The sequence below is a fragment of the Mesoplodon mirus genome (genome assembly GCF_964341445.2).
Source record: "Mesoplodon mirus genome assembly, chromosome: 7".
NCBI lineage: Eukaryota > Metazoa > Chordata > Mammalia > Artiodactyla > Ziphiidae > Mesoplodon > Mesoplodon mirus.
The window spans coordinates 24,618,102-24,637,755 of NC_138983.1; the positions used below are offsets into that span (position 1 = coordinate 24,618,102).

A 19,654-nucleotide genomic window follows, 5' to 3' on the forward strand; every position below is an offset into this window, starting at 1 on the left:
ACTGTAAGAATTTTAAAGGTTTATCTTTCAAATTTGAATAACTTACTTTTTAAAGAAATAAGATCTGATTACTCATAAACTTTTGTGTATGTAGCCACAAATCATTAATCTACATTTAAAAAATCTGTTTCTCATGAAACTTGTACTGTTTTTAATTCTTTTAAAATACTATATTGGAATATATTTCTCCATCAGAAAAAGCAGTGTAGGTTTATTTATTTATTTACTTCAGTGCCCATTCAGCTTTAAACAAACCTGATTATCCTGCATTTCTTCTGATGGGAAGCAAATGACATAAAAGGTACTAAGAAAGGGAGACAGAGGCAAAATGGAGTAATTTGAAAACAAAAAAGGGCTATTATATGTATCCAAGAAGGAAAGAATGATTAGCTATACAATCTCTATAGTTCTTCACAGTAAGACTATCAACTCCCTTAGTCAAAAAATAAAACATATCCACAAAAGGGAGCTGGTGTCAGCTACCAATTATTAGTATCACACCCAAGAAAAAAAAAGACATGAAAAGTATCACGATTATAGAGCATATATACATGGCACTGACATTGTGGAACTTGTGGCAAATTTAAATTGAATCATAATTCTATTTGGAAGTTAGCACTGTACAAACAAATCTGGTTTATGGAAATGTGCAAAACAAAACATTTAGCGAATTTCTGTCTTCATCACTTTGAGCTACTACTATAATGGACTGGTAAAAGAACTCATGAAACATAGAGTAATGGTTCTTATTTCCTCTCTCACTTAAATCTGAAAAATAAAAATCTACTCAGATGACATTACCGCTACATTAGGCTGTCCAGGAGTTGATACTGGAGGGATCATTGGCCGGGGATAAGATGGCCTGGCTGTGGCCGGTGGGGGTAAAGACGCTGTGGGAATGGTTGGCAGGGCTGGGGTGGGTCTGGATTCAGTGATCTTGCCCATCTGTTTCAACTGGACCAGTTTGAGAGCATCCCTGGAGATAAGAAGGGAGTTAGATACCATGATTAGCAACCAGGAATATAAGAACTTTCAGAAAATGGAGGCCAGATGTGAAGGGGAAATGAAGAAATATACTAATGTCAAGGCTATAACGCAAAACGATTTGAGCTAGACAAGAAAATCTTGTCTCTTACCTGTTCTACTGATTCATATTTGTCCAATGGCTACAATATTTGCACATTTTAAAAACAAAACAACAAACAGATTTTATCAAAGCATTGGGTGTAGACAGTTATTTTTTAAAGGAAAATCAGTCTTTTTTTCTGGGGGCGGTGTCTTTTGGTAGATGAGCAATTCATAAATTAAGCCATACCCTCATTCATGGTATTTGTGAAATAATTTTCATATAGCATTCAGAAAGTGTCAAGCTTACTGTACCTATGACTTTCATTAGAATATTTACTAAAGCATTGTTTATCCTGGTGCAAATTAGCTTGTTTATGGCCAGAAAATCATACCTCAAATGCTATCAGCACAATCTAATGTAATAAACCTAACCCATAGCAGCATTTAGAATGAAAAATAACTAAACAAGTAACAGACTTGCCTTTGTATTACTCTGCAAAACAAAGGTGTCTTTGTTTATTAAAAGGATATAATTAGGCTACTATTCAAACTCTCAATCCATTCGAAGTTACAGTGGTATAAAGTCATGTACTTCCTTAAACAAAACAGCTTTTTCGAAAATTTTAATCTGACAATTCTAAAGTACTTAAAAATGTTTTATATTAAAAATGTTTTAAATCTAAAAATTTTTCAAATGAAAAAGGTTTTACATAATCTAAAAACAATATCAGGGTAACACAAATCTAAAGGCGAATCATATTTTTAAAATTTCTTAAACACAGTTAATGATTTGATATTATCACATACCAGGCAGAACTCTGAGATGGCCCCAATATTCCTGTTCCTGGTGTACATACCCCATATAATCTCTCTTGAGTGTGGGTGGGCCTGTGAATATGATGGATGTCACTCCCATGATTAGGTGACATTACATGACAAAGGTGATGGATTTTGTAGACATAATTAAGGTCCCAAAGCAGTTGACACTGAGTTAATCAAAAGGCAAACTATCCTGAAAGGGTCAGACATATCAGATAAGTTCTTTAAAAGGAACAGGGAATTCCTAAAAGAAGAAATTTGAACGGCGATTCTCCTGCTTGCATTGGAGAAGCAAACAGGCATTTATGAACTGTCTATGGAGGTGACCTCGTGGCAAAGACCTGAAGGAGGCCTCCAGGAGGTGATAGCAATCCTTGGATGACAGCAAGCAAGAAAACAGGGCACAGAGTCCTACTACCCCAAGGAACTGAATTCTGCCAACAACCATGTGAACCTGGAAGAGTGCTCCAACCTTCAGATGAGACCCTAGCCCTGGCTGACACCTTGATTTCAGCCTTGTGAGACCATGAGCTGGAAACCCAGCCATGCTGGACCAGGACTTCTGACCCACAGCACTGTTAGATAATAAGTGGGTGTTGTTTTAAGCTACTGAGTTTGTTGCAATTTGTCATGCAGCAATAGAAAATTGACCCAGGCAGGAATGCTCTAGCTTGGCGAGGCATCATGGGAGGGATCTCCCAATGTGTACTGGTACATTTTTAAGGAAGGAGAGTCTATGATTTTTATATCAGGTCCAGAAAGGGATACATGAACTTAACATTAAGCGCAAGTAAGTCACTTGTTTCAAAATTAAAGATCTGACATTTAAGATAAGAGGTCAGACTGACAAAGAAATCTTAAAGGTTGTATCATCCTTGATCTTTAATTACTAAAAGAGGGAATAAAAGTGGAAAAGTGAGCCTCTTGTGTATGTACTGTGGTTATGTTAATGTAATCTTACACCAGCCATGTGAGGGAGGTATTATTACTCCCACTTTATAAATGAGTAAGTAGGTTCAAAGAGGTTAAATTCCATTTCTAAGTCAGTAGTTCTCAAGCACCTACTCTACTGTAGGTGTTGAAAATATAATGTTAAAACACTTCCCAACAAGGAGTGTTATTCTATAGGAGAGTCATACATTAATTAAGTAAACAAATGAATAGATAGTGAAGAAAATAAAGCAGAGTAATGAGATTGAGAGCCATGAGTGAGAGGAGGTGTTACTTTAAAACAGGGCGGTGAGGGAAGGCCTGAAGAAATAATATTTCTGTGGACGGACATGAAGGAGCAAGTCTCAAGAACAGCTGGGAAAAGCATGTTTCTAAGCAGAGAACAGCAAGTGTAAAGGCAGGGAAATTAGGGCTTCTAAGAACAGAAGGAAGCCCAGCATAGAAGGAGGGCAGTGAACAAAGTGGAGAGGGTTTAAAGATGAAGCTGAAGAGGTAGACAGCTAGGAGCTGCCAGGGCTGGGACCAAACCTGGGTATGGCCAACTCCAAAGCCTGTGTATTTCCTACTACCTTTCTAATACCTGTGCAGAGTATGCCAATTAAACTAGGCAGAGTCGGAAGAATTTTTTCTCAGAAGAAAAGGCTAGAATAGAATTTATCTATTCTATTAGATTAACATATCTCAGATTAACAGCAATTCCGTGATTGAATGAAGAATAGTTATCTACCCAGTTTGAAGTAGCTAAAAGTAGGACCTCCAGACAAAGGCCCTTCACCCACCGCACAAAAAGTAACAGGAACATAACTGGAGGCAAGGCTGGTTCTCTAAGGATGAGCCACAAACCTGATGGTAACGGCAGAAAGACTGAGTGTCCTGGGGAATGAGCTTATGTGCTCTTAAGGCTTTTTAACACCAAGCTTAGTCCTATTTGGAAGTTAATTTTAAATTTACTTATGATATTTATAACCCAAAGCACCATTTTTCCAGTTAATTGTGATAACATTTACATGTGAAGTAAACGACTGCCCTACAATTCCTGGGGATTTATGTCATGAGTCAAAACCTTGGCCACATAGATAAAAGTGTGAGCATTGATATAAGATAAGGCCTTTTGTTTTAGAAAAATGCCTTCAACAAAAGATATTTAGTGTTTAAGAGCTGTTACAAGCCACAGTCTAACATAACTAGTCCCCTTTCATCATATAAGGTAATTAAATACACCTCTCTAACAAAATCTATTATTAATCTGGGTTTTAAAGTTTAGCATCAGGATGGCATATACAAAACACATTGATTTCTTTATACAGGGATCACTAGTGTACCCTCAGTAATCGGTTAAAAACAAACAAACCAACAAACAACAACAGAAAACAATGAACACTTGAGGAGACTAAAAAAATCTAAAATAATGCCTGAATACATTCTACTTAAAGGTTGGTCACACTAAATAGACATATTCTTATTTCACTATCAGCATTACTATTACTTACTATTTTTATCAAGAAAAGGCAGTTTAGGTTCATCCCTAAAAGTAAGTAGGAGTCATCAATCATAAACAAGCAGAAAATCAATTCTGGCCATGGGCTCACAGTAAACTTTTATTGCTGATTTTACACTTATATACCTCATAAAGTATGAATGTTAATTATTGTTTAGTAACAGCCAATAATTTAGTTTCTGTAATGCAGAGAATGATTTTTAATGATTTCTGTCCATTAAGTAATTAATCAGTCTAAGCTTGAAGAATCAGGTAGATATTAAAAGCTATAAAAATTAGAGAAAATCTGATACCCCATTCACTTCTGCTTTGGGCATTCACTTAAGGCAGAACCTTCTCTACCAGATCCCTTAAGTCATTTGGGTGTGCTACGAAGTAGTTTTAAAGAGAAGTAACACTGAAAACATACTAGACATGACTGTCAAGCCTACTATATATGTGATGCTGTGATACGAACACAAACATTAGCTCCGAGTATGACTTAAGACGTAGATATGCCAAAGAAGTTAGGCTGTAGGCCAAGAACCTCCAACAGTGTCCCTGGCACTTGTTTTCCTAAAACGGTTACACGTACAGGCAAAGCAGAGTCTACGTGTTTTTGCACAACATGCACTCTGAGCGATATGCTTGCTTTCACGCAACATTAAACTAGCGAACATGACACTTATGGTTCTCTTCATAAATACAATGGGTCAGAGACACCTCCTCAGCTGTTGCAACTGACTTTTCTCTTCTACTTGCACACTTAGTTGACACGGTAAGAAGGACGGGTGTCTCTCATTATTTCAAGAATGTGTGCTAAGGTATTTGGGGCACAGCTTATGCTGAAGGCTGCAACTGGTCAATCTTACCAGAAGATGACATTTCTGTAGATGACACGAGGACAAATTTTTCTCCAAAGCTCACCTCAGTGTTTACCTTAAAACAAGGTATCTTTAGTAGTATACAAAGTAAATATTCTCAATAATGCATGCTTTAAGGATCCACTTTCCTCCTGAAATCTTTTGTAATACGTCATATTTTAAAGACCGAAGGTTGACCCTCTTACGGTAGGGAGTTAAAGGACTGGGTAATAGGCAGACAAAGATAGCAAAGATATCAAAAACATAACTCTGTAATAGTGCTTCCTTAGGGTATCCAAGAAGAGAACACCATTCTGTCCTCCTTAGGAGATGTCAGACTACTATGATCACTTTCAACTTGGGTTTAAAAAAGATACTTGTTCATCGTATATGTATTAAGCACATACGGAAAGAGAAGGGAAAGAAGAAGAAAACTCTACGTCTTTACCCCACTGCTGTCACACCACTGGTCTGCCCTCTAAACGGTCACTAATCACCAACTTCAAGAGCCTTTTCTCAGATCCCTTCCTCCTTGACTTATATCCATCTCCTAGATATCCTCCAACACAGAAATTTTTGCCTTCTGAAATGTTTACCTACTGATGATCTCAACTGTAACTATCACTTTATTATCTATCAAACCTACCTCTCTAGTACCAAACTATCTCCCAAGATGCATCTTCACCTCACTGCTTCTAATATTTGGAATCTGGTTTGTCAGCACTGACAATAAGCTTCAAACCAAACACATTAGTTATTCCACCAAGACAAATGCTTCCGCAAATCCCTTATTTCTATTTATGGGGCCAAAATGTCATCGCCTGGAACAAAATCCCAAGTTCTTCCCTTGACTCGTTGCTATCCTGGCCTGTGCTCTACATTCTATCCTTTACAGGCTTCTGGATTTTCTCCTTATAATGCGGTATCCATCAGTGATCTCTCTTTTACGTTCCTACCCACATTCAAGTATTCATTCTCTCTTAGCTAGACTACCTTATGAGCCTATTAATTTACCTCCTTACCTCAAGTCTTTTTCTGCTCCAATTTATCTTTCACAAATTTGCAAAATTGATCTTTCTAAGTTACATCTATGATTATTTTACATTTCACCAAATCTTCAACAATTAATGAATTAAATATAGACTCTTTATCTTATCCCTCAGATATATATGGATAAGTCTACCATGATATAAAGAAAGTTTTCTCCCACTTTTACAGAGACTTTTTCATAAGGTATGGACTGGTAGAAGATTAACAAAATTAAGATACAAGTAGTATATACTAAATAAGGATTAATGTGGGGAAAAAACTAGGCTTAACTACCTATCAGGATTCTTTATTTTAATTTTTTATGGCTAAGTGAAACTTTTAAGTCTTTTAATTAAAAATCCAGTCCAGGATGTTGCCTTTCAGCCAGGGGTCAGAATAGCTGATTTCCAACTCATGTGAGTATGTTGGCACAAACTTCACAGTATATGTTTAAGAAAACCACACAAACCTGTCTGATTAACAAATCAGTAAGGCTGAAGTACAGATAAATGAGGATATCTAAGAATTAAAGTGTATTGCTTTCGTTAAAAGAAATATCCAACAATAAACCAATGCTTTAATGAAGAGTAAAATAATCCAGTGAAAAGAGAGAAAAGTCACCTGGTCTGCCACTTAATAATTTCATAACTTAGCTCTACCTCAACTTGTAAAAATTTCTGGCCAATACTACTGATCACTTTTATCAATAGTAGATAAACAGGGAATAAGCATATTGCTTTAAAACATTAACTCAATTTGAAAATTTAATATTACTCTAGTAGAAATGTGGCAGACACCACTATAGCAATTTCACATTAGTTCATATGCCTATTTGATTAACCTTTGTCTTCCTCACCAGACTAATTTTCAATAGAGCAGGGGTCATCTGTTTTAACATATTCTTGAAGGACACAAAAGTTAAACAAATAGAAACACATAGCGTTCTTGAATAGGAAGACTCAACATCATAAAGATGTCACTTCTCCCAAAGTTAATTTAAAATGTGATACAATCCCAATAAAAAGAACATAGTCTTCCTGCCCAACCCCACCAGTAGGGCTAGACAAATTGTTTAAAATTCATTTGGAAGAATAGTAAAATAAAAATAAACCAAGAAAACTGGTTTACTGAAAAAGAAGAGCAAGGATAGCTCTATCAGACTTTAAAGCTTACTATAAAATATTTCTAATTAGGAGTGTGGTCCTAAAAAAGTGAGGTACTAATTCACAGACAGACTGATCAACGGAATAGAAAAGAAAATCTAAAATGAGACCCAACTGCATATGGAAATTGCTTTAATCATACACATGAGCAAAATCCAAATGGGTTAAGAATGAAATTTTTTCTTAAACTATGCTTCAGAAATTTAAATGTGATTGCATGATTTCATACAAACTTAAAAACAATATAAAGATTCACCATTCTGCACTCTAATTTTCTCCATTTATCATCATTTCTAAGGTTCTGGCTTAGTTATCAAATTAGAACTGTTTTTCAGTAACGCTGCAATTATTCAAAAAACAACCCTTGCATAAAATACATTTTATGCCGACAAAAGCAATTAAAAGTACAAAAGAACAGTGTATTTCCTTTTAAATCTTAACAGTGAATAAGCCCTTCTTTAAATACTTTCAGAAAAAGATGATCATGATAAATAATGGAACTGGTTATTACAAAAAGTACACACATACTCTTTAGTGAATATCCCCCGAGGGCCAGTGGCTGTGCCCTGGTTAGCATCCAGTGAGTGTTTTTCCAGAATATTGCGGGCAGCTGGACTTAAACGGAACCTAAAGAAAACACGAAAATTAATGGAACCAATTAACACTTATATTTCATTCAAATATCTCTAAATGTCCACAGTTTTGCTGATAATTAGAAAAAATGAAACATAATAGAGCTAAAATGACTCCCATAGATAGTGACAGTCAAATAAATTAATCTGTACTAACCTGGTTTACTTTACTATGAAAATATTTTCATACAAATTTAACTAGTTATTATTTCAAAACACTCTTTTAATAAGAATAAATATTCATAGGGAGAAAGCTTCTATTTTGACTAATCACTTGTCACATGGCTCCTCACCACATACATCAATAAGAAACTATGTTGTTCCTTCATGTTTTTTTTATTATAGTAAAATATATGTAAAATTTACCATTTTAAGCATTTCTAGGTGTTAGAATTGAGTGGGATTAAGTACAATTACAATGTTGTACAACCATCACCACCACCCATCTCCAGAACTTTATCATTCTCCCAAAATGAAGCTCTGTACCAATTAAACAGTAACTCCCCATCCCTCCCTCCTCCCGGCCCCTGGCAACCATCATTCTACTCTCTGTCCTTACTAATTTGACTACTCTAGGTAACTCATATAAGTGAAATCATTCATCATGTGTCCTTTGTGATTGGTTTATCTTACCTAGCATATCTTCAAGGTTCATCCATGTTACAGTATGTGTCAGCATTTCCTTCCTGTTTAAGACTAACATTCTCTTGTATATATATAGCACATTTTAGACATATGGGATGTTTCCATCTTTTGGCAATTGTGAATGCTGATGCTATGAGCATGGGTATATAAATATCTCTTCAAGTCCCTGCTTTTAATTCTTTTGAGTATATCCAGAAAAGGAAGTGCTGGATAATATGGTAATTCTATTTTTAATATTTTGAGGAACTGCAATTCTGTTTTCCAGAGTGACTGCACCATTTTACATTCCCACCAACAGTGCACAGAAATAGTAATTTCTCTATATCCTCAGCAACACTTGTTATTTTCTGTTTTGGGTTTTTTTTTCTTGTTTTTAGATAACTGCCATTTTAATTAGTGCGAAGTGATATCTCACTGTGGTTTTGATTTGCAGTTCCCTAACATCTTTTTATGTGTTTACTGACCATCTGTACATCTTCTTTGGAAGAAATGCACACTTGAGTCCTCTGCCCATTTAAATTGGGTTGTTTTGTTGTTGTTGCTGAATTACATCTTAACATATTTTTTCAAGTCCTTAGTATTTACACGCAAGCATTTTTACTTCATATATAAAGAAGAGAGGCAAACACAATTATGTTGATTCTATAGACAAGGAAACTGAGACACACACCAAAAGGTCACATGACTAAGTGTCTACTCTTCAAATAAGACCTTTAAGCCTAATAGCAAACACAAATAACTACACAGTCAGATTTTTAAAAATGAGTAAAACGGGCTAGATCCAGAAGTTTATAACTCCAAAAAGGAGAGGAACAAATGTGGCATTTTCTGCATTTCTGGGAAACAGCTCTAGCTGATATGGGCTCAGTGGTACCAAATCTTCAGATTTTTCAAGAGAAACTGAAATTTTAGATTTTAATGTAAGATTAACTAGTAACAAACAAACTGGAAAAAAATTTTTTAAATCACTACATGGGCCAACACTGTGCAGGTTCACAGGTCAGCTGGTTTTTAAACTACACCATGGGGTTTCAGACCCATGTAAATTTCTAACATTGGATATTAGCAAAATCACAGAGTATACTACCTTTGCAAAAGGGAAAAGAGCATTAAGTACAAAGCATCCATGAGCCTACCTTGTGATTTTCATGGAAAATAAAGAGGAGTCAAGGCAATGGAGTCAGAAATACTGTATGATAATGGAAAGTTAAAACTCAGTACTTCAAACACACTGGCAACTTCTAACAAGAACTGACAATGGTAAACGACTGGAAAAAAATATAAAAATGAAAGTGTCTGCATTTTTATTTACGCTCAAAAGCATTCTTAACAGGACCATTTTTCAAAAAGAACTTTTTTACAAAAAAAGGAATTTCATATAATTATAGAGAATATTAAAATAAAACATAATTTTCAGAGTCCATCAATTAAAGTTATGGAAAGCTAAAGTGAAACGATGTTTACAAAGTATCTGTGTTGTTACAGAACAACTGGACAAAACTGAGCTCTAATACATGTCAGAAACTCAAATGCAGGGTAGTTAGAAAAGGAATGCATATTAAAATGCTAATTTCATTTTATATCAGCTATACATTTGAAACTGTAATTCACATTACAGTAAGTAGGATTCCATGAATGGGAACACAGTATGAAGTTTGGTACACTGAATTCCATTCTGGAATCCTAAAACCTAACTCAAGCTCAGTGGGGACACAGATTATTTGTCTTTTTCTCCACAAGGTGTCCAGGGCCTTCACAGTACCTGGAATATAGTAGGTATTCAATACTATTTGTCTGTGGAATAAACAATGATGGTAAAATAATCATTCCTAGACCTCAGTTTCCTAAGAGAAAAAAAGGGAAGAGCAGCAACTTCCTACTTAATGTACAAAGGTGTTTTAAAAAGGATAATGATTAAAATACTCAAAAAGTTGCTGTAACTTTTTTTTTTTTTTTAAATAACATCATTCAAATAAACATACTCACTGCAGTTTTCCTGGTGTGTGTTCCTTTTTGACAGGGGTAGAAATCTGTGGTTCTGGTGAAGGGCAAGGCACTGATGGTTTTGATGCTGGTGACGAAGGACCTGTATCTTTGGGAATTTCAACATGTTTCCAATCTTCTCCTTCTTCAACCAGCAAACCAATTAGTGTACCTAGCCGTATATTTTTAGATCCTTCAGCAACCTATATTTTAAAAAGAAAATAATTGCAGAGATGGAAAGACTCATGACTTCATGAAGTAGTTTATTCCTTGGATAATTCTGTACCAGTCAGAAATCTCTCTTAACGTGAGCTAAATTCTACATCTGAGCTAGCCTGCCTCCGCCTTCCATGTGCCTCGCCTACCTTCCCGCACTTACCCCTTTCTTCACTACTCTCCTCCTTCCAGTTACTGATTCTACCTCCTGGAAAAAAAAAAAACCTAGAATCTCTCCTCTTTCTGACAGGCTTCAAATATGTAAGAGCTACCATTACTATCTTCCTTTTGATGTCATTCAGTACAAATCCAAAACAAGAGTTGTAGTAACATATCTTAACTATTTGTCTTTCCCAGACAGTTTCCACAATGGCTTAGAGAATTCCAAGATTTCATAAGGGATTAACTCCTTCAAATAAGTCATATTTATGAAAATTAATTTAAAGTAAGATCTTTTCAGTAAACTTAGTCTCTGGAAAAAAGGACGTCCCACTGTATAGACAGAATTGGTTAACTACTGTGGTTAATAATGTTAAATATACTTTCCACATTTCTCTATATTTAATTTCTTCCTTGTATTTATATTTGCAAGACCTAAGAAATAAAAACCTCATGAATTTTCTGTAAGTACATGAGAAACATGGTGGTGTCTCAGCTGACCAGTTTTTCATAGATAATGCTAACTAAAAACATAAATAAAATCGAAGATGATTTTTTTAAACTCAAATATATTTTAAGCATTTCAGCAGCATTAATTTATAAAGAAAGAGTTGATTCTTATTTACTTATTAAAATAAGTCCCTAGAGAACCTTCAGATGATAATATAAGTTCAGTACTGGAAGAAAATGTCATTCCTTCAAAGTTTTCTATTGTTCCCTTTCAATGACTTTAAATAAGGTTCATTAGAGATGTAATCTAATGAATAATAGAATGACAGACTGCAGGACAGTCACTAATATAGTAATTATAAGTAAAAGCGTAACTCTTAGAATGGGTTTGACATTTTCTAAGTAACAGTAATTTTCATGCTTATTACTATGTGCACTATTAAAATAATAGGCCATAAATTCTGAGAGTTAGGAAGCTTTCTAAGTTTACTAACTACTGATGGAGAAGAACAGTAAATATATATAAGAAATGGGTATATAAAACTAAATAAGGGGCTATCCTGGTGGCGCAGTGGTTGAGAGTCCGCCTGCCGATGCAGGGGACACGGGTTCGTGCCCCGGTCCGGGAGGATCCCACATGCCGCGGAGCGGCTAGGCCCGTGAGCCATGGCCGCTGAGCCTGTGCGTCCGGAGCCTGTGCTCCACAACGGGAGAGGCCACAACAGTGAGAGGCCCGCGTACCGCAAAAAAAAAAAAAAAAAAAAAAAAAAACTAAATAAGGATGTTTAATGAATTGCGGCTGAGGAAAGAAAAATGCTAAACAACCCAAGAATAATTTGTTTAGTTGTTTGTCACATACTAAAAAGTTTCACTTCTGTGGTCTGCTCATTTTTCTTTACTATGTCAAAAAGATGAGTTAAGATTACTAATGGGTTAACACCTTTTCTTCTTCTGAAAATGTCTATTTACCTGCTTATGAACTGGTAACTCAAAATCACAAAGTAAAATGATCAATTTTCTTAAAAAATTGATAGAAAAAAGCATTAAGTGATATGAAGTACACTTGATGTTAATTCCTATCAAAATTGAACCAGAAATAGGATCAATATCCAAGTTCAAAGAACCTCACTCAAATAAAAAGCATTCTTTAAAAAAAAGGAAAGTTTTATTTTAAAAATATCAATAGGTTTCTAAAACCTGAATCAGATACTATATAGAATCTGAAACTGACACCTCACCTTGTTTCATTTACTACAATAAATCATATAAATGATTCCGTATATACCCTACTTATTGACACCTTCACAAGTGGGCAATAATGAGCATTTAGTATCATTTCCATTTTTACCATATCTAAATATCAAGTAAATTTTATTTTTAGGGGCTTCCCTGGTGGTGCAGTGGTTGAGAGTCCGCCTGCCGATGCAGGGGACACGGGTTCATGCCCCGGTCCGGGAAGATCCCACATGCCGCGGAGCGGCTAGGCCCGTGAGCCATGGCCGCTGAGCCTGCGCATCCAGAGCCTGTGCTCCGCAACGGTAGAGGCCACAGCAGTGAGAGGCCTGCGTACCGCAAAATAATAATAATAATAATAATAATAATAATAATAATAATCAGTAAGTTAATAAATTATTTAAATATTTTTCTTCTTTAAAACAGAACAGTTTGAGAGCTGCTAAGTGAGTACTGAAGGAGCATGCACAATGGTTAGTGGAGATAAGCTGAGTCACATGACTGGCTTAGTTGGTTTGCAAACAGTACAGATTTTCCATCATAGTTTGAACCATTATACAGTTTTAACTTGTTTTTATTCTTTAATATATATATTTAACTTATATACACAATGAACTTTGGTTTAAAGGGAAGACACATAGAAACAATGAAGCAGAAAACAAATCAATGATAAGCTAAAATGCAGAGGGGAGAAGAGACATCCACTAAGTCCTTGAATACGAGTTTGACTGGTACTCAAGTGCCAGGCACTATTCTAGCACAGTATTAACTCATTTAATTATCTTATAAACCTTATGAAGTGCTATTATTATTCCCATTTACAGATAAGGAAACTGAGGCAGAGAAAGGTTAAATAACTTGCTCAAGATCACAGGGCTAGTTAGCAAGGAGTCAATGCAGTGTGACACTAGAGACAACATTCAATACGATCAGTACCAAATCTGTAAATTATATTCGCTCAATCAAAATGATCATACAGCACTTCAAGACAGTGCTACTATTTTTACAAAGAAGCTTAAAAAAGAAGAGTAGATTATAAATGATTTAGCTTTTAATTCATGGGGAACATAGACTCATTTACTACTTCAATGTCCTTTACCCATTTCAGTATAAAAAAATTAGAACTGAGAGTATCTCCCAATTAGTAGAATTTGCTCTGAGCTTTGAGAGGATATTTTCTTAGTTAAAAACATTATAGTCTACAGAGAAGAATCAACTGAAGGTCTTACAACTTCAAATTTCAACCATTAACTTTCAAACTACAAAATGCAACGCTGAAGGAGACTGCAGGCAATTTAATAAAAAATAATGGAGGGGAGGAGGGAATCTAACAAAAAAATAAAACCTTATTGAAAAAATCCATTCTTTCGAAAACACCAGTGACACAGTACTGGAGTGAGAAACAATCAAGAAATTGATTGAATTTGACGAACAATACCAAAAATAATTATGACCTGTTGTTTTTGTAATATTCAGATGATCAATAGTTTTTTAAAAATCTGTTTTAATATCCATGGATGGTAGGTTTTAGAAAGAATTCTGTTTTTGAAAATTGTTTTGAAGAGTAACGGCCTACCAATAAAATAAAACTCTATCAATGAATGCATTGCCAGTCAATAAACTAAAATTTTCTAAAATTATGTAAGTTTAAATTTTTTTAATTATATAAGTTTAAATAATCCTAACATCCTACGCCCTCCTCACCCTCAAAAGTATCCTGACTTGTATGACAAATTATATAGTAACCCTAAATACATTTGAAGCCAAACTACACAATCTCTAATAAACTCTCCAAAAATGTCATCCTAATATTCTATATTACCATTTAAAACACCTGCTATCCAATGTGCTGAATAAATTTAAGACTAAACTTATGAACTGATATATGTGTAATAATTTAAGGTTTTTGCATGACAAGTTACTAGTGATTAAATGAGAATTTAACAACTCTCCAATTAACTTAATTGGAAATAAATCATAAAATTATCTACACTGATACCAATTATTCTTTATTAATATTATTAAGAGCTTCTAAGCTTTTTTTCTGGCTCTAACTGAAATGTAATAATATTATTTTACATTTAAAATGGAATTCAGATGTAAAAATTATGAGTACAAAGAAAAGAATAAAATTGGGAGGAGAGGGAGAGTATAAAAACCTCTCACAGACTATGGAAATAAATCCCTATGCAGAGCAAAATAGGTTATAATTCCTAATCTTTCAAAATGTGGGCAAACTAAAAACTAGAGTTTTATATCATCACTTGCCTTTTAACAAGCTCAATTATCCAACTCCTTGATTCTGAAAGTAAAAATCTCTTATATGTATCCCTTTAAAAATCATTTATTATGTGTGCTAAAATATGAGAATTATTCCACAATGAAAGACAAAGTTGTAACTTGCTAGTGGGGTGGTTGAGAATGGAGTGGGGTGAAAGGCTAAAAAAAAAAGACAAAGGCAAAACACTATCAGTAAAACCACCATAATTTTTTTCTCCATTTTTCCCCCATAAAATTGCACACACTGTGACATGAATATACTCCTATTCCTATTATCCAAATTGCATGTGGAATAATAATAAAGCACAAAGCCCTAAACTACATACAGTCTTTGGCAAGGAAATAGCTATTTGTGCCGCTAAAGCTGCTGTCAATCACACCCCCCCCCCCCACCGCTTCAGAGCTCTGGGGCCAGATGAACAGTCACTACTGACCTATGACATCATTAGTAATCTGAAATGCATTACTAAGTACCTGAGTGGAAAATGCTGTCAATTCTGGAAGACTTTCACAGCCAAACAATCCAGAACTAGGGCCAAAAACACAGTTTGCCAAAAGCACACACAATAAAATGTAGTTGCGTTTATTACATATGGTAATTCAAACAACCTTTTTCCGTTTCAAAATGCTGCATAAATTAGTGAAAGAAACTACCTCTGGTACGAACATTTATTTTTTCCTAGCTATAAAGGTACAGAAATTTTAGCCTTCCATTCATATTTCCTCCTAGGAAGTATGTTCAACAATGTGTTTTAACATGGCTATTAATATTGAAGATGACAAGTAAAGGAAGTTTGACAAATTAGAATGTAAAAAAATAAAATATCAAGTATGACATCCCAAGGTATGGTATTTGAATAGAATGTATGAAGGAAGGCATTATATGCATGGTCAAAGCAGAGGTAAGCTGGTAGCCCAGAATTAAAACCACATCAACAATGGACTACTAACAGACGTGCAGTTTATCTGTACAAATCAAACTACAGAGGCATAAATGGATGCTTAGTGTCTAGTCACAACCAACACAAATTATTAGACAAATATACAGACTGAAATGGGGGCTTATGGTCACCAAGACTGAATGAATAACTGTAATAATAATGGGAACAGTGATATTTATTGACACCTGGTGGGTGATAGGTCTTGTGATGAGTGTATATGCATTATCTCACTCAATCTCTACTACTACCCCATGACCTAGGTATTATAGTTATCTCCACTTTATTATGAAGGTTAAAGAATTTGCCAATCATGACATAACTAGTAACCCGCAGAACTTATTAGCTATATGAATCAGGCAGCAGTGTGACTGCAGAGCTTACAATCTTAGCTGCTATACCATGCTGTCTATTAAATGTCCTACACGTTAAGAAACAAACATGCTCCATCAGTGAGTATACCATGTAACCTTAAACAGGCTTTAAGCATTTTATTTTACTTTACTTTTCACATAAATTCTAATATTCCATTATAAAAATAACATGCCTATTATAGAAAATGTAGAATATAGAGAAAAGCAGAAAAAAACAGAGCAGGAGAATCACTTAATTCCACTACCCAAACACAAATACTCAAATTTTTGTAACACTTCTTTCTAATCTTTTCTGTATTTATGTTTTTATTTAAAGTTCTACAAGATTGTAATCACTGTCCACACACAATTGTAAAAGCATTTTTCCAAAAATTTTTTGAATTTTTGTTAACTTATAAAGAAATCACATTTTTTTTCCTAGAAACAATTTTTCATTGGCTACATGATATTCTGTATTTCCTTCCATTAATTAAGTAACCTCTCTTGTATTGCTACACATTTTGGTTGAAGGGTTGTACTAACTTCAGCTTGTAATAATGCCACTAAAGTATCCAAGTTACAGCTTCATATTTTTAATTAGTTATAAAGCAAAGTTTGTTCAGAGAAGAGCCTTCAAAATTACTGCAATGTATTAAAATTTAGATCTAAAAGGAAATGACTTTGGTTTTGCTAGACCCACAAGTATATTTCTTTTGCTCATGAAACAGAAAATATGCTATCAAAAGATAAGATTGTCAACTACATTCAAGTATATGAAATATTCCATACACATATCTTTTTATATAATTGTATTTTTAAATAATTATAAAAATGTAAAGGATGAATAAAACTGTAAGAAAGAGTAAGAAGTAGACCAGGACACTGAGTGTGGCTATGAAACCCACAAGCAAGACTATGCATAGGACGACTCCAAATAGTCTCATCTAGAGAAAGGAGCTGAGCAGACAGTCACTTTACACACTTTCCAGGTTTCGGAGTTCTGGGGATAGATGAAGACAGGGTTTCTTGCTTTCATGAGATTAGAGTAAAACATTTCTTTTTTAAAATTTTACCAACTATAAACTTGGAAATTACTAGCTCTAAGCTTTAACCTATTGTTTTCTTTGTCTTCAAATTCCACCTCAAATAGACTTCTCTCATCCCTCAGGCCAGAATGCTTCTCATTTTCCACTAGGGAACCCAAAACACTGAGTATCTTTACCATGGTTGAAATAGTTCTATGTTGTTTGATCATTACTGGCTACTATTAGACCTTAACACTAAAATATTTTAAACATCTGAATTTAAAATGTATTATGTATACTATAACACTATAAAGAAAGAGGTAAAAATAAACAGTAACTCAATTTCAAGGAACTTTACATTTAAGAAATCTTCATCCTGTTGAAGACAATCAAAATAAAAACTTACCACTATTTTGGCCAAGATGCCATCATCACTTGCATCTAAGGTAACCACAGCTTTGTCAGTCTCTATTTCACATAAGGCATCTCCAGTACTCACAGCTTCACCTAGAAAACAAGACTGGGTTTGTTTTATTTTTTAAAATATGAATATTAGTTATGTGAGATGGTGTGTGGAAAGTGTGTAAAACATGATAATAAGTACCAAAACACTCAATAGCTATTTCTGGGCTGTAGAATTACAAGTAATTCTCATATTGCGTGTGTGTTTCTGTGGTGTATATGTGTATGCTTTGTTGCATTTTCCAAAAGCTCAATAATGGACCTAAATTATATCTGTTATAATAAAAAAGTGATTATAGAGATTATTAAGCAAACATTAAAAATGAAATCACATTTTATAGAGAATAGCAAGGGATGTGTATCTTCCTCCAAACAAATCAATTCCAGACCCCATATTTCTTCCTTTTTAATATATTTTGATTATTATTCCTTAAGAAGACAGTTCTACAATTAATAACACCTCTGGGTTAACACTGTAGGCGAGTTCAGAAACCCTGTCGGCACCACAGAGCACAAATGAATAAAAACATATTAAGCATAAAGAGAGAAAATCAAAGACACAGCTAAGGTCAAATAAATATTTCTGTGCAACAGAAACAGTATAGATATTCAAAAATGCTGAGCAGGACCTGACTTGCTGGTTTCTGGAGCTAAAAGCAGGTTGTGGGGAGGAAGGGTGAAGTACAGTAGTTTCCTTTGGAGCAAAGGGAACTAAAAATGGCCTGCTGAAGCAGGGGACTCAAATCGATTCTCTGCTTAAAGCTAGGGCTGGCTGCAACCAAAACCTTTGACCAGAACTATGGCTTTATATCAGAAATGCGGGTCTAAGAAGGTAGGGAACAAAAACACTACCTCAATACCAGAACAGAGTCAAGCCACCCTCTGGTTCCATTACTTTATCTGCCAATATCCCAAATATCAATAGCAAAATCCCCAGATTGAGGGGTGGGGAAAGGGAGACTCAGGGGACAGGTGGGAAGACATCAAAACTAAAACAGAAACATTCCACTCAAAAGTAAATTGCAAAACAAAGTTCCAAAAGATGAAGAAATTTAATGCTAGGAAAGAAAACCACAAAAATTAGTAATTGGAACAGAAATGCATTTCAGATGCAATCCATTTAGTGCAACCCACCAAAGATTTTAAAATAAGTATCTTAAGGATGTTCAGATATCGAAATGAAGGTATAAGATCCATCACAAGAACAAGAGATAAAAAAGAAAAATAATGTACAGACATAAAGCACCATCAGGTTGAAAGGAAAAAAACTAATTAGAAATCTTGGAAATGAAAGATACAATGAATGAAATAACAAGAAACAATCAATGGGATATATTCTACAGTCGACATAGCGAAAGAATAATTTAGTAAATTAAAGATAGCTTCAATGAACTACCTGGAACTTAATATGGGCAGACAAAAGGACAAGCAGAAACGAGCAGTTAAGGGACATAAATTGAGGGTGCAGTGTTTGTCCAATGGAGTTCCAAGGGAAGAGATGGGAAAGAATAGTGGACAAGCAATACTTGAAGAGATAATTGCTGAGAATTTCCCAGAGTTGAAAAGAGATATATATATCCTCAAAATGAAAGAGTACTGAACGAGTTTAGAGTGTGGTTATCTATAGCGTATTGACTAGGAGGGGCACAGGGACCCTTGGAACTTGCTCGAAATATTCTGTATCTTGACTAGGTATTGGTAACCTGGATATATGTGTATGTAAAAATTAATTGAGCTTACACTTTGTGCAGGTAATACCTTGATAAAAAGAATTAAACAGAAAAAAAGAGTATTAGACTGTATAAACATGACTCCACATCATACACTGTATAGAAATTACATACTTTCAACAACTGAAACACAATCTTAAAAGCTATCAGAGGGAAAAAAATAGATTACCTCAATGGA

The 19,654-nt window shown here is 34.7% G+C and overlaps 1 protein-coding gene across 2 annotated transcripts in view; it reads right to left on the minus strand.

Moving 5' to 3' along the window:
* Positions 1-19,654, minus strand: part of PDHX (pyruvate dehydrogenase complex component X) — a 72,986-nt gene that overhangs the window by 20,403 nt on the left and 32,929 nt on the right. For both annotated transcript variants that reach the window (XM_082626544.1, XM_082626545.1), the window contains exons 3-6: positions 17,691-17,791; positions 10,634-10,833; positions 7,899-7,997; positions 802-976 (exon numbers count right to left, since the gene is read on the minus strand). In XM_082626544.1, the coding sequence (XP_082482670.1) occupies positions 802-976; positions 7,899-7,997; positions 10,634-10,833; positions 17,691-17,791 (575 nt within the window). The remainder of the gene's footprint in view (positions 1-801; positions 977-7,898; positions 7,998-10,633; positions 10,834-17,690; positions 17,792-19,654) is intronic.